This window comes from Barbatula barbatula (genome assembly GCF_947034865.1).
Source record: "Barbatula barbatula genome assembly, chromosome: 14".
Classification (NCBI taxonomy): Eukaryota; Metazoa; Chordata; class Actinopteri; order Cypriniformes; family Nemacheilidae; genus Barbatula; species Barbatula barbatula.
The window spans coordinates 21643425-21657637 of NC_136777.1; the positions used below are offsets into that span (position 1 = coordinate 21643425).

The 14213-nt window shown below is 39.9% G+C and overlaps 2 protein-coding genes across 2 annotated transcripts; one reads left to right on the top strand and one right to left on the bottom strand.

The window, feature by feature from the left end:
• Positions 1-290: 290 nt before the first annotated feature.
• ttl (tubulin tyrosine ligase) lies at positions 291-5800 on the bottom strand. Its single transcript, XM_079473286.1, has 7 exons — positions 5059-5800; positions 4496-4574; positions 4176-4408; positions 3969-4104; positions 3568-3837; positions 2803-2946; positions 291-2560 (listed from the first exon to the last, which is right to left on the bottom strand). The coding sequence occupies exons 1-7, from the start codon at positions 5225-5227 to the stop codon at positions 2377-2379; spliced, it is 1215 nt and encodes a 404-aa protein (XP_079329412.1). The 5' UTR covers positions 5228-5800; the 3' UTR covers positions 291-2376.
• A 420-nt stretch (positions 5801-6220) lies between these two features.
• fignl1 (fidgetin-like 1) lies at positions 6221-9464 on the top strand. The gene is made up of 2 exons (XM_079472489.1): positions 6221-6355; positions 7343-9464. The coding sequence occupies exon 2, from the start codon at positions 7345-7347 to the stop codon at positions 9292-9294; it is 1950 nt and encodes a 649-aa protein (XP_079328615.1). The 5' UTR covers positions 6221-6355; positions 7343-7344; the 3' UTR covers positions 9295-9464.
• The last annotated feature ends 4749 nt before the right edge of the window (positions 9465-14213 follow it).

Genomic DNA, 14213 nt, shown 5'->3' on the forward strand with positions numbered 1-14213 from the left:
ATATTTGCTGTCACTCCATAGGACGAATTTGCATATTCATCTGTCAACTACCCAGATGTAGTTTAGAATTTCTGTGTAGTTTAGATAGAGATGTCATTTAAATATTCGATTCTTTATGTAGTTTAGATACATATTAAATTGCTGAAGTGTTTAAGTAAACATTTTCAGTGAATTATTTACTTTAAGTGAAAATACTAATATGCATTAAGTAAACAACGGATGCATTACAGTTATAGCATATCAATATGTTTACCATTGATGTTCATACTTTTGTAGTAATGACAATGTTTGGTATTTAGGAAAGTAATTTATTGCACATAATGGATGCTGATTTGAATGACAAACACTTTTGCTAAATCAGAATAGTGTTCTATATGGTCTGAACAACAGTAAAAATACAAGCAAATCTAAGAAATACAACATTGCATTGTTTTCTTCAGGCATACAGGAGAAAACTACAGCATTCCACAACTCAAACATATCAGTTATGTTCATTACAATAATCACACTGATCTTTGGTTAGATGGAGATGTTTTTCTTCATTCGGGCTACATTCAAACTCTTGCCAGCGTATTGTTAAATATAGCAAACTCGAACTGTACGGCAAAGTCAATGCAAAGAGCCGTTACAGATATATCACTTCAAATAGATATAATACTTTTTAACCTCAAACATAAATCCTTCCTTTTCTGCAGATAAGACACTGTTAATACTGATGATTCACTGCTGCATTGTGACATCTGCTCACATGCCTCAAAAACACGTACAGGTTAACTCCTTAGAAGCTGCTGCTAATAACCGGACTGGAGACAAAGTAACATCTGACATCAGAAACCTCCTTTACAAGGTGTGAAGTTATCAGAAACGCTAAGAGTCTTTTTGTGAATGCTGCCTTAGACACATTGCCCTTTACATACATCAACCAAAATATCGGTCATTGTCATATTCTGCGCTACAAAAACATTGTATTTTTTCCTTCATTTTGGAATGTAAAATATGACAGATTTCAACAGTTCGGAAACAAAACATTGCCTGAAATTATGTATTCATCTTAGCATACAATCAAAAGCATTTTTCTTTTATAGGAGTGTAAATTGTTATCTTGGACGAATCTATTATACTATGTATAATGTATAAAGAATGCAGCATTCAACATGCTTTGACATGCAACACCTAAATGCATTTACTCATTCGGACAACAAAAGATTAAAACTGGTGGAGGAATACAGGCTATCTGATGTCACCTGCTTTCATTAACCTAAACATATGGGGCGGTCTCCCAGACATGGCTTAAGTTTAAGACTAACTTAAATGTGAGAGATGCCTTAATCGAAAAACAACTTGCACTGAAATATCTTAATATATCACTGCTATTGTTTTGTCTCAAGATGATAGTATTGTTTTTTGTGTAAAGTATGTTTTTTAAAACAACTTAATTATCCTAATTTAACTAAGGCCTAGTCCTGTGTTTAAGCTTATCCTTGTCTGGGAAACCGCCCCGTAGAATAACAGCTGATGCTTTCCCAATGCTCCATACAGATGTAAAATGTGATTGTATGAAATAGAACCAATGGACGTTTAAAGACAAACCTAATATACACATCTGGTTTCTGAAGACAACAGTGTAAAACACAACACGAATCTACTATTTCAACAAATACTTCTTGTGGACATCGTAACTATGTACTGTAAATGATATATATCCATTTGTAACGATAAAACCATTCAATGCACATTGTGGCCACACACACACACATCAGAAATATCAAGGGATAGCTGAGCAAGATGAGCTTGTGTCGAGGATGTGCGTCTGTGAATTCAGTTTGTAAGGCACTAAAGTCTCAGGAATAAAATGTAAGTCCATCCATGGTTACATCAAGGTGCCTGGAAAAGTCCTGAGGAGTCTTGTTGACACAACAGAGATCTGAAGCATGAGGGCTCAAGGCTCCTCTTTGGTTCTACCTCCTCATTCAAATGCGTGCTTGCCATCCATTTCTTTTGAGTCACATTTTGAATCTCCAAACATTCATAGCTTCATTTGCAAGATAAGTGTTCACAATTGGCTATGGAAGGGAATCACCCTTTCTACGGGAGCAGACATACCAGGTATGTGTAGGATTCTCTTGAATCTTTCAAGTGCTTTTTATTCATATATGGACTATGGGTTTGTATTATAGATGATATATGGAAGCAAGTAGACATGGCTGACTGTTACAAAAGTGCCAGAGGAATTACACCGCTTCGCCTTCATTCATCCGTGAGACCAGGTGTACACCAATAACCCTCATGGAGAGACACACTGGCTGATGTCGTTTTCGGGGGGGAGGGACTTTGGGTGGGTGGACATCACATGGCGTCAGGAGCATCCTGTGATGGCTATAGTTTGATGAATGGGCCGAAGTAATGGGGTGCTCTGATTTTAGGTGAGGAGCAGTTACTGGAGGTGAGAGATGGAGAAGTGGAGAACGGAGGAGAGCATGAGAGGGCATCAGCAGTCAGAGAGAACACTGTAGAGATGGCCACATCAACAATGCCCTGACACAACTCGGAGTAGAGTTTCCTACAGGAGAGAATAACAGCTATGTCATTACTGTATAATACAGTGTTATACAGTTACGGTTTATGAAGAGAAAAGGCCAACGCTTGCTAAAAGCCAAGTTGGTTTTCTTAAAATAAATTAAACAGCAAAAATAGACTAATCAAAAACAAACCTAAGGCCATTAGTTCTGATTTTAGTTTTTTCACAACATTGAGATTGAAATGCAACAAAGCACATTCAACGAATAAGACATCAGTACTGACTGTGCACAGGCAGGCGCTCCATTGATCTCGATTAGCCAGACTTTAAAACTCTCGTCCAGCATGAAGTCAAAGCCGAAGAGCTGAAAGCTCTGGTAGGGAAGATGTTTAGTTGTGATGGCTTGCTCAATGCATGCGAGACAGCTCCTGTTGGGACAAGATACAGACGTTAGAAGAACCCCACAGGTACATGAAGCGCAGCAATACCTGCCAACACATCAGTGAGTTCTTTGATATGATCTTTGATATGAACTACGGAACAACAGCTAATATGAATTTTCATCTGGTTAAATGACGCTTTATGAGGCTATGAAATCAAAACTGCGGTTCTCTTGCAAGTGGTCCAAACAGATTTGAAATGCCAAATTTCCTTTTAAAGTATTATTGAAGTAATTACAAATGAAAGGTCGCTGGATTCATATAATTAGATATCTAGCTCGGTGCGAGCAATTCCTCCCATGTTATATCCATGTGAATAAGCTTTCTAGAATGAAAAACAAATTAAGGCAGAGACTTGTTTTTGTCATATTTTGTTATCTGTCGTAACCCAATTGTTTTCTGAAAACGAAATTGAACGGACAGACATTTAATTAGCAAAGGATGTGGAAAACTTTGTGGGCATTTCAGTTCGTTGGAGCTTGTGTTAGAGTTTCCGAATGAATGTCACTCATTTGCAGGCACAGATTACAAGCAGTCAGATTTACGCAACGCAACATTTTCTTTCTTCGTGGTGAATTTAATAGAAAAACATCGGAGGCGAGGGTGCACCTGATGATATGCTTGATCTGAGGTAAAATGGACGTTTCCATGGAAACATTGTGTGTGCTCAAGAGGTACTGTCTGAACTCATCGAAGAACATCTCGTTGCCCTCTTCGTAGTGGCCGTAGTTTTGAGAATGCTCTTTCTGGATGCAGTGATTGGTCAGGTGACTGGTCAGATCCTGAAGATCCGAGCTGTTGTACGGGTCAGAAGACGTCCGTAACACACCCTCACGATACAAGTAGATATTATACTGATGGTCTACAAGCACCCAACTTCTACAAGAGAGCCGGAAAGAATATGGATTTACTTGTGACTTGATTAAGATCGAATATTCTTATTACATGCTTTCCTAACTGCATCAAAAGATTCAGCACCGGAAAGTTTAAACGGCTACGGCTCTTCTTACCTTATATCAAATTTCCGAGGTCCTGGTTCCAACAGCAGTGGTTTTTCTAGATACTTCTGAATGACATGCACTTGACCTTGATTATCAATGAACTCCAGCAACTGGTTTGCATCATGAGATATCAAAATGCCAGCACCTAAACAACAAGAAGAACTTTACTGAATACCAAAATGACTATTTTATCCATTTTCTAAATTTGATTCATACCTTTAGCACCTGCCGATGATTTGGCGATCCACACCGTTCCCTCACCGCTCTCTTTTCTCGACTGATACGAGGCTAAGAAGACCTCTCGCTCATCTGTTTTAGGGTTGCTCTTCATGTGACTGATGCCATTGGTGGCTGGAGCTACTGGGGTGTTGAGGTTGGTTGGGTATATGATGTAAGATTCAGGGAACCAGCTACAAGAGTCCTTCAACTCCGGACTGGTTTTGATAATCCTACACATTAAAGAAGAACACGGTTAGAGTACAAATAAAACAAAATCAATTAACGTAAAGCCAGGACCAGATAAGGTAGCAACATACTTGACCAGTGATGCTTTGCGGCACAGTTTATCAGCTCCCCTGTAATAATTCACCAGCTGCATCAGTCCTGGTTCATGACCTGTAAAGAGCACAGATACTTGACCAGCTGTCATGTGATGGCACACGTTGTACTTCTAAATCATCTAAATCTAGATTATTTTAAACAATTTAAAGAAGTAGTTCCCCTTGAAAATAAAAATGCTGTCATCATTTACTCGCAGTCTCATCATTTCAACGTTGACTTTCTTCTGCAGAACACGAAATAAGATATTATGATAACAGAACAGCACAGTCCCCCATTCACTTCTACTGTAACTCATGCAAGTGAATAGAGGGCTGTTCACAACATCAGCCATACAGGTTTGACAAGAGGGTGAGTAAATGATGACAGAATACACATGCATTCCATTAAAAAATAAGCGTTTTTGACATATTTAAAGAGAAAGATATAGGCCTACTGCAGATGATGTAGACAAAGGTTTATTATGCACTAAAATAACTTCAATTTGTGAAGGACATACAGTTCACTGTTAACAATACACGTTTATCTTGAAATCTTTTACCCAGTCGTCCAAACGGCAGTCGATTTCTCTCCCCCAACATTAAATTAAATCGAGGATTGTCCTTCTTCAGTCGTTTCCATTTTCCAGTCGCGGTGAGGATCTTTGCGACCTCGGCATAAACAGTACTGTTGTCATCTCGCAAAACAAACGTGTACGTCGGTGAACTCATATTCCTCTGTAACAGTCCGACGCCAAAAGCTTAGAGAAGTTACGATAGATCAGACACTAGCTAACGGGCTAACGTTATCTATCCTCCAACAGGGTGGACCGTAACTGGACATGCATGACTTCTATGATGCTACTTAGTTATTTTATATGAAGTTATTCATATGACAGACAGAAATCGGAAGCAGCCCGAAAGCGAAATCCTAAAGGAAAAGCAGCTGTGGGCATCTGTATTCACATTCGTGTGGCCGATAGCAGGATCTTGGAGATTAGGGTGTGTCGGCGTGACTCCTTGAGACCGCTTCACCCGAGGAACCGGAGAGAGGACGATTCGGCTTCTCGATTCACGCAGCTAACACTCTCTGCTAGCTTCTCCTGTTTCCGTGACTGCGCACACACATCAAATAGACTTCAAAATAATAGATATGAAGTCCAGCTGCGCACGTAAATCTCCGCTTTCTGTGACTCGTCTAGACGGCAGTTTAAATCCCCAGTTGAAGCCTCTTTATCACAGCACGCTGTCATGATGTGACGTACCGCTGGGAGTGACTCGGGCTCATAGCGGGTCGCCGCGCACAGGCTTAGGGGTATTGTAGTTCTTTTTGAGAGAAGGCGCAAGCAACCAAATACGACGGTTTTTGGAAGCGTGAAACAATTTGCTCCAATATTTTTACCAAACATTCAAATGGAATCATAAGTATGTTGTCATATTTATAAGAATTGTCTTTGTATGTTTAGGAAACACTATATCTATGACGCACGCACGCACGCACGCACGCACGCACGCACGCACGCACGCACGCACGCACGCACGCACACACACACACACACACACACACACACACACACACACACACACACACACACACACACACACACACACACACGCACACACACGCACACAAAACGCATACGTTTAAACAATTGTACATGACGGTTTGCGCCAGCAGATGGCGCTCGCGATCTGATTACTGCGCACCGGAAGCCGGAAACTGCCGCAGCAGCCGGACGGAAGCGTCATATAGGAGGCGGGAGGTTCAGTAAAGGTTGTTTTGTCTCACAGCGTTGTTGTAGATTTATAACTACTTCTACACATTGCCGTATTTACACAAGAAATATATTTTATCCAGAGGTAGGTTGCTGTTTTGCTCACCCAAAGTAAAATGAAGTCAAAAGTGTTTTTTGCTGTTTGAGGTTCACGGTTAGTTTTGGTCTGTGTTACACTTTTAATTCTGACTGTAGGTCGTTTATTGAGCTCTTGAAGTCCCATAGTTATTTGCCTACTATGACAGTTATTTTGGAAGTTTTGTTATGCCCCTGATAGTGATAGACAGTAAAAAGCATCGTGTCTTAAAGTTTCTTTTAATATATTTTTTAAAGAATTGAAGGGTAAACTTGGTGTAATATGGGTTTTGTCTCCTTACATTTTGAGTGAAGTATACATGAAGTTATCTGTTAGTACAGTATCAGTCAAAACTTAATAAAAAAAGTTAACAGAGCAGAGAGTTTATCCTCATATGTGTATTTTTTGTAATGTTGATCTAAACTGAATAAAGCCTTTCATTGCTTTCTTAAGATGTAATTTATATACTTGTTTAATATGGGGTGGGCAATATAATAAGAAATATATTTCTTCAAAACATTTTCCCTTACCTTTGCACAAATTAAACACCTGTCTCGGATTTTTTTCCTTATATTCGTTTTAAAATGTGAGTAAAGGCAAAACACTGGAATGACTTCTTTTTGTTTACCATTATATCAATACCTGTGATCTTTTTTATTATTTAAATCTAAAATAATTTGCACAAGTTCTTATTTGAGCAATGTAAACAAACCAAACGATCATCAAATCTGTATTGAAATTACTTTATTTTAATAAAGTCTAAAAAAAGAAAGGATATAAAATGTAATCTAATTACATGGTTTTAAATTAGTTTAATGCCAAATATAATCTTAAAAGTCTTGAAATCTTTACATTGTTGCGTCATTTTATATAATTATGATGAAAAATGTCAATATGATATTAAAATGTGTCATACACTGCACTACAAAAGAGTCCATGTTATTGTTTTGTTGTTCTACATTATTAGTAATATAGATTATGTGCGCACTTCTTCAGGCATGAGCAGCGCACACCTGGGCGAGTGGCAGAGGAGGTCCTTTGACATTTTGTCTGGCTCCTTTACACCTGAACAGACGGCCGATGCTTATCGGGCACACATCCTCTCCATTCAGTATGCATGGGCGAATGCAGAGCTCTCTTCGGCCGGAGCTGCCAGCCTGCTGAGGACCTATTCTGAGCGCTACGCCTCAGTCCTGGACTCCGATGACCCACGCACAGGGCTCAACAACTATGCAGAGAGTGCCCTGCATCTGGCCCGCAATCAAAAGAACCATAGCGACAAATGGGAGTCGTCCCTGACGGTTGAGAATGTGTTCAACCTGCCGTGCGTGCAGATGATGATGCGGGCCGGGTCGGAGGATGGCACGCTCCCTGTAGATCTAGCGGATGTTAACATCACTGTCGGTGGTGTGGTCAGCAGAGGTGGGGAGAATTCTTCTTCTGCTAAGCAAGACACTCACAGGCCTGCCGTACTGCCACACAGAGCTGATATGGGAATGGGGGTTTGTAAGCCATTTAACAACGCTGCTGAGAGTACCAGGGGATGTGAAGCTCGTCCACTTCTGGCTCAGAATCCTACCCCAATCTTCAGCCATAATGATTTTAATTCAGGCAATGCTAGTTCTCTTCCCCAATCTAATGCGAGTTACACAAGCGGGACTAATGTGCAAAATCAGCCTGTGTTCTTTTCCTCTACAAACCCCTCCAAGAGGAAGAACTTCTACGGCTCAGGAACTGAAAGCAACAGAAGCTCATTCCCATCACAAGCAGAGCAGGAACCGCGAGGCGGGGGACGGAGTGGAGAGGAGGGTGTCAGCACTAACTTTAGAACGGCTCGAGAACAGCTGATTGTCGACCAGCATAAAAAGAATTCTCATCAGGGCCAGCGAGCGTCAACTGTTAATGTTGCTACAATCACCAAAAAATCCCTAGGGGCAAATCGGTCTCGTGGGGCCTGCTCCAAATTTGTGTCTCCCATGCCGAAACAGGACGAGGAGACTACCTCGAAAGACAATACGCCACAAGACATGCAACCTATTGATGAGCGACTGAAAAACTTTGAGCCCAAGATTATAGAGCTCATCATGAGTGAGATTATGGACCATGGTCCCCCGGTGATTTGGGATGAAATTGCCGGACTTGAGTTCGCCAAAGCCACAATTAAAGAAATAGTAGTTTGGCCCATGCTGAGGCCTGATATCTTCACCGGTCTCCGAGGGCCACCTAAGGGCATCCTTCTATTCGGGCCACCGGGTACAGGTAAAACCCTCATAGGCAAATGCATAGCCTGCCAATCCGGAGCCACTTTTTTTAGCATAAGCGCTTCGTCCCTAACTTCAAAGTGGGTCGGGGAGGGAGAAAAAATGGTGCGGGCGCTCTTTGCCATCGCTCGTTGTCACCAGCCGGCGGTTATCTTCATCGATGAAATTGATTCCCTTCTTTCTCAGCGTACAGACGGAGAACACGACTCGTCCCGTCGGATTAAAACCGAATTTCTTGTGCAGTTAGATGGTGCCGCCACCTCAGCAGAAGATCGTATCCTTGTGGTCGGAGCCACCAACCGCCCACAGGAGATTGACGAAGCGGCCAGACGACGCTTGGCCAAGCGTCTCTACATCCCTCTCCCAGAGGCTGAGGCTCGCCGGCAGATAGTGACCAACCTTATGTCCCGTGAGAAAAGCCATCTTGGAGCGGATGAGATCGAGAAAGTGGTGCTGGGCACAGAAGGGTTTTCAGGAGCCGATATGACACAGCTGTGTCGTGAGGCAGCGCTTGGTCCCATCAGAAGCATTTGTCTAAGTGACATCGCGACCATCACAGCTGAACAAGTGAGGCCTATACTGTACTGTGACTTTCAGGAGGCTCTTAACACTGTACGGCCCAGCGTCTCTTCCAAAGACCTTGAGCTCTATGAAGAGTGGAACAAGACTTTTGGCTGTGGTCGCTGAACAAATGTCCTCAGATGTGGATTGACTTTGATATTTATTAATATCACATAATATTAAAAATACATTTTCAGAGAGCTGAAAACAGATAGTTAATACGACACTATATCACAAATGTTGCTGTTTTGTTTCAGATATGTACAATATATTAATAAATTTGATGTACACGACTCAAAACTGAATATTTGTTGTCTCAAAATGAACATACTGCAGTTCTGTGTTCCTGAAAACAGTTTCATCACAAAGTAGAGCTGTAACCGTTTTCCCTGTAATATAGAGGAAATGTGCCAAGTTAGCACTAAAAAGGAACATGGACTCCTATTATCTCCTTCTGAAAGCACTTTCCAAAGGAGAACTGTCAGCTAGTAAAATGTTCAACCAGCCCCACCTTCTGCGTTCACAGAAAACATTTAACGGTTGTCCGTGTTTACCTGCTCTCGGTCCTGTAGAGACAAAGCTTTAAACACCTTAGGGCCAGCTTTCCCATTGTGTTGTGTCTTGGTGAATGGATTTGGAGGGGAAGTTGGGCAACACTGCAGGCATTCTGGTCTTATGATAAGAGTTACCCACAGATCAACTCTTGCAGTGCTCTTCCTGTCACTAAGGCAATGCGGTCTCGGACCACGTCGGGCAAAGGAGGGGAATGGCTTTGTACCTAGGAGTCTCGAAGATAGGATTTAAAAAGTCCTGCTACATTTACTCAACCTCTTCTCATTTTAAACCTGTGTGACTTTCTTCTACAAAACACAAAAGAAAATATTCTAAAGGAAGTTTGTAATCGAACAGCACTGGCACCCATTCACTTCTGCTATTTGGACACAAAACCAATGAGTGCCATTTAACAACATTCTTCAAAAGATCTTCTTTTGTGTTCTGCAGAAGAATGAAAGTCATAAAGTTTGAAAATTAAGGATGACAGATGTTTTATTTTTGGGTGAACGATCACTTTTAAGAGCCATACTTTTTTGTTCATTTAAGCGCAAACCAAAAATTTGAAAATTAAAGTGTTTTAGTTTAATGTCAGTGCAGAACGGTAGTCGAAACCAGCAGAAATGACATTTCTGAAGAGTTCTGTTGTATGCGGGGGCTTCTCGCTCAGACATAAGCCATGAATCTCATAAAAGTTATTTTGTATTTTAGACAATAAGAAGATAACAACTGTGAAAGTATATAAGAGTATTGTTAATGGATGGAGGGAGCATTGTGGAGATTGAATTGTGTGGCCACAGATGGCACGTGGAATAAAAGTTGCTGGTCCAGTGCTGAGGGAAGTCACCCAGGCCAAATCACAAAGCAATCTGATTTTTAATATGAATGGGTTTTGGTCGGGCTACAAAATATCAATCACTTTTCCCCTCAATGTTAAAATGCTGCAGTTTAAATGGATTGTTTTGTTTAAACCCACTTCTGTGATTCCTGCCTGGATTTTTTGTTACACTTTCAGGTGGTTTTCAGTTCTTTCACTTCATTTGTTTCATTTTCCCCCTGTGGTGAAAATCAAATCAATGTTGTTTACATGTCTATACAGTGTTTTTAATATGCTTCAAGAAAATCCATGTGCAAGCTCATCATTTTAAATCATAACCAGGTTATTTCTCCATGAAACTGGAGTTTAAGCTCTGCTTCTCCAACACAAGCCATCGCTGCTCACATGTCAAATGAGACGACTATGTACCTATAATGAGCTCACACTCTTGAATGGGGTGGGGACTAATACATTCAAGTCATTTTAAGGCTATTTCCATTGTCAAAGTATAACTGATATGCTACAGTAAAAGACAAGGTCTGTAGGATGTGAAACCTGATGACTGCTGTCTAGAAAAATTGAAAGAGAGATGACTGATTGATTTATTTGCTTCTTCTTTGCAGCGGAAAACCTTTCTTACAAGAAGTCAGGCTGAACTGTTAATACACTTCAGAGGGTGAGTGGGATTTCAAAGTCTAATTCACATCTAAACTCTTGAGTTGTTTTCATCTGCAGCAGAGGTGCCGATTATAGATTGCGCTGACATGAAATGAATCAGTCATGTAATTTTCATGATACACTCTTAGAAAAACTGGAAGCCCATGAAAAAAGGGTGTCATTTATTTTTCATCTTTTTGTCAAGCGGGTTAATGAATATTTTAGGTTTGTGTGGTTGGCCGGAGTGTTGAAACTTTGTAAAATTAGCCAGCAGTGCTAGTAGTGAGTCCATCCCTGAGGACTGATGGAAGTCTGTCAGAACAGCAGGGGTTGCCCGCAGCTGGAGGACAGGCGTGTAGAATTCCTCTGGAACTAGGCAAGACTTGCTTACCACTGTATCTTCTAATGGGTCCACCCACTTCATTTAAATCTTAAATTATGGTCTTGCTGCCTATATATTGTTTCATCAGCGTATCGATAAAATAAAACTTTTGAGTCTTATCTGACCCATATGGATTTTTAGAGGCCCGATGCTATAGGAAACCAATTTTTAACCGGGGGGGTCGATGGCCAAGCCAATATAATTTGTATTTTTCCTAATTCTTGATACTTAATTCTAATGATCGGACATTTTGCTGTAAGTAATGAAATGTACATTAATGATGACCTTACATTATTGCTTACATACAACGCATTTGAATGCTTTAATACCAAGTAGGATTTCCACAAAATTGCTGACAGCTTTGTATAAAGAACCTGTTAAACCTATTCTTCTGCGGTTCTTCAGTGGTTCTTTGGGGTGGTTTAGGTGCTATATAGCACCACTGCCATACAAATACCCTCTTAAGCCCCTTTAAAGGTTCTTTACGAGCCAAAGAACCACTGTTGGTGTCACCATCTTTATTGAAGAAATATAAATTATATGGCACCTATATGGTTCTACACGTCACCATTTGACAAAGGTGTTGTAAAGCACCTTTAAAGATATGGTTCTATATAGAACTAAAAGTGGTTCCCCTATGATTACGAGTCAAGAACCACTTTAGTGCTATATAGCACCATTTTTGTGTATCCTATTTTATGGAATATTCATAATATAAAAGTTGCAATCCTTAGCTTTATTGGTTAAAAATAAACAAAACACAATTATTAAGCAAGTGCATTAGGAATTGGTGTTGAAAACTGTCTTCATAAGTTAACTCGATTCACAACAGTAAGCTTATAATAATGATTTATAAATTGAGTTGTTTTGAAAAGTTTCTTAAAAATTTTGCAGGAAATGTCTGGTTAAAAATGAATTTAAGTAATCTGCAATTTTATGTTGCAGACAGATTTGGGAATATATATTAGTGGAACTTTTTACTGTGAGTATATTTTATTTACTTGTGTCCTTGGAATATCTCAAATGGTTCCAATAGTCCATTTAAATTGATTTAGCAGATTTATTTTAAACAAAGCGACCTATACAAATGCTTTTTATCTAAACAATAACTGTAGCTTTCCAAACCATAGAAAGTAATCATTTAAATCTGTGTTACTCCCCTTTTGAACGCCTCAAAATAAAATTGTATTACCGTTATAAACTTGATAAAAACAGTACAACAGTAAATATAGAAACGTGAGGATAATGTTGATGTCATGTCCACGTTATTCTCACGTTTCCATATTTACTGTTGTGGAAATCATACGTGTGTTTGACTTCTTGAGCATCTGCGTATCCCAAGAGCGATTCGAAATCTGTACTATCAATTCACTCTCGCGATACTTTGTCGTAGGACGATTATGTTCATCACCGCATGCAGTAAAACACACCTCATGGCAAAATAGTTAGTCACGTGAGAACACATAGTAGTTGTAACCCTCTAGTACACCACTCTGGTGTTTTTATCATGTCCCTTTGTTGGTTTAGGTTATAATGGTAATAAAATGTTGTCATTAATGAACGTTATTTGTGAGTTTTGTCGGATTCAATTAGCAATGGAGGTGAACACTACAACACCCATCATTCCACACTCCTTCCCAGCATCATCAAGCTACACATTTGTTGTTGTTTTGCTACCTCTGGAGACAAAAGTTACATACTGTGCCTTTAACATAACATGTCACACATTGCCAAAGCAGCAGATTTTTCTAATTGACACAAGGAGAAGGCATTACCTTTGTAGACATGATGACGAACACTGATAATCTTTCAGTTTCTCTGACTGGGTGGAGTTTATTTGTGCAGCGCTGTCATAAATCGAAAAGGAAAACAGAAGTGAGATTTGGGATTGAGTCTGGTGGGGGTGCTTGCCAGATTATCCCTCTCATGCAAATGCACTCTCTCCACGGTTAGGTCCCAGCGAGTTGTGGGGGGCGCTGAGTTGGCCACAGCTGCTTCCCGTTTCCACCCAATCACACAGCAGCCATCTGGATGTGTGTAAGTGTCGTTGCAAAGAGCTGATGAGCTCTTGGGCCAGGTTCACTCTTGTTCTCTAGATATATCTTCTCTCCTCCCGTTCACTCTTTATGTGTTTGTGGTCATTCTGCAAAGTCTTCAAAGGTCCTCACTATCATTTCTTTTTAGATTTTATCAGACATATCATTGCCTTGGAAATATAAGGTTCTATCTGCATTCGGATCAGTTTAGAAATAACCCTAAGCTTAAAAGTTTTTGCATTTCACTTGACTTTATAGATAAAACTTGTTAGTTTTAAAAAAAAAGTGATAAATATACAGAATATACAAAAACACCACACTGTAAATAAATTGTCACAGAATATAAATATGTTACTAATTCTAACAAAATTGTCAGACAGAACCTTATTATTCCAAGGTGACGATGTGTCAACTGACGGACACTTTTTACTAATACTGAAGTGCAATATAAATGCATTCTTTTATTTAATGATTTTGTTTGTTATATTCTGCAATGGTCATACTTAAATGAATTATTATAGAAATTAATATAGATATAATTACATTAAAGACTACGTCAAATGATCCAAATGCATGACATCTGTTTAATGAACCCAAGCCT

What these genes read in the sequence shown, in the direction of transcription:
- fignl1 (XM_079472489.1), top strand. Translation starts at nt 7,345, where the DNA reads ATGAGCAGCGCACACCTGGGCGAGTGGCAGAGGAGGTCCTTTGACATT.
- ttl (XM_079473286.1), bottom strand. Translation starts at nt 5,227, where the DNA reads ATGAGTTCACCGACGTACACGTTTGTTTTGCGAGATGACAACAGTACT. An exon ending in CAGATCAAGCATATCATCAG is followed by an intron (nt 2,947 to 3,567) that starts GTGCACCCTCGC and finishes TTGTCCCAACAG; the next exon opens with GAGCTGTCTCGCATGCATTG. An exon ending in GGAGCGCCTGCCTGTGCACA is followed by an intron (nt 2,561 to 2,802) that starts GTCAGTACTGAT and finishes TCTCTCCTGTAG; the next exon opens with GAAACTCTACTCCGAGTTGT.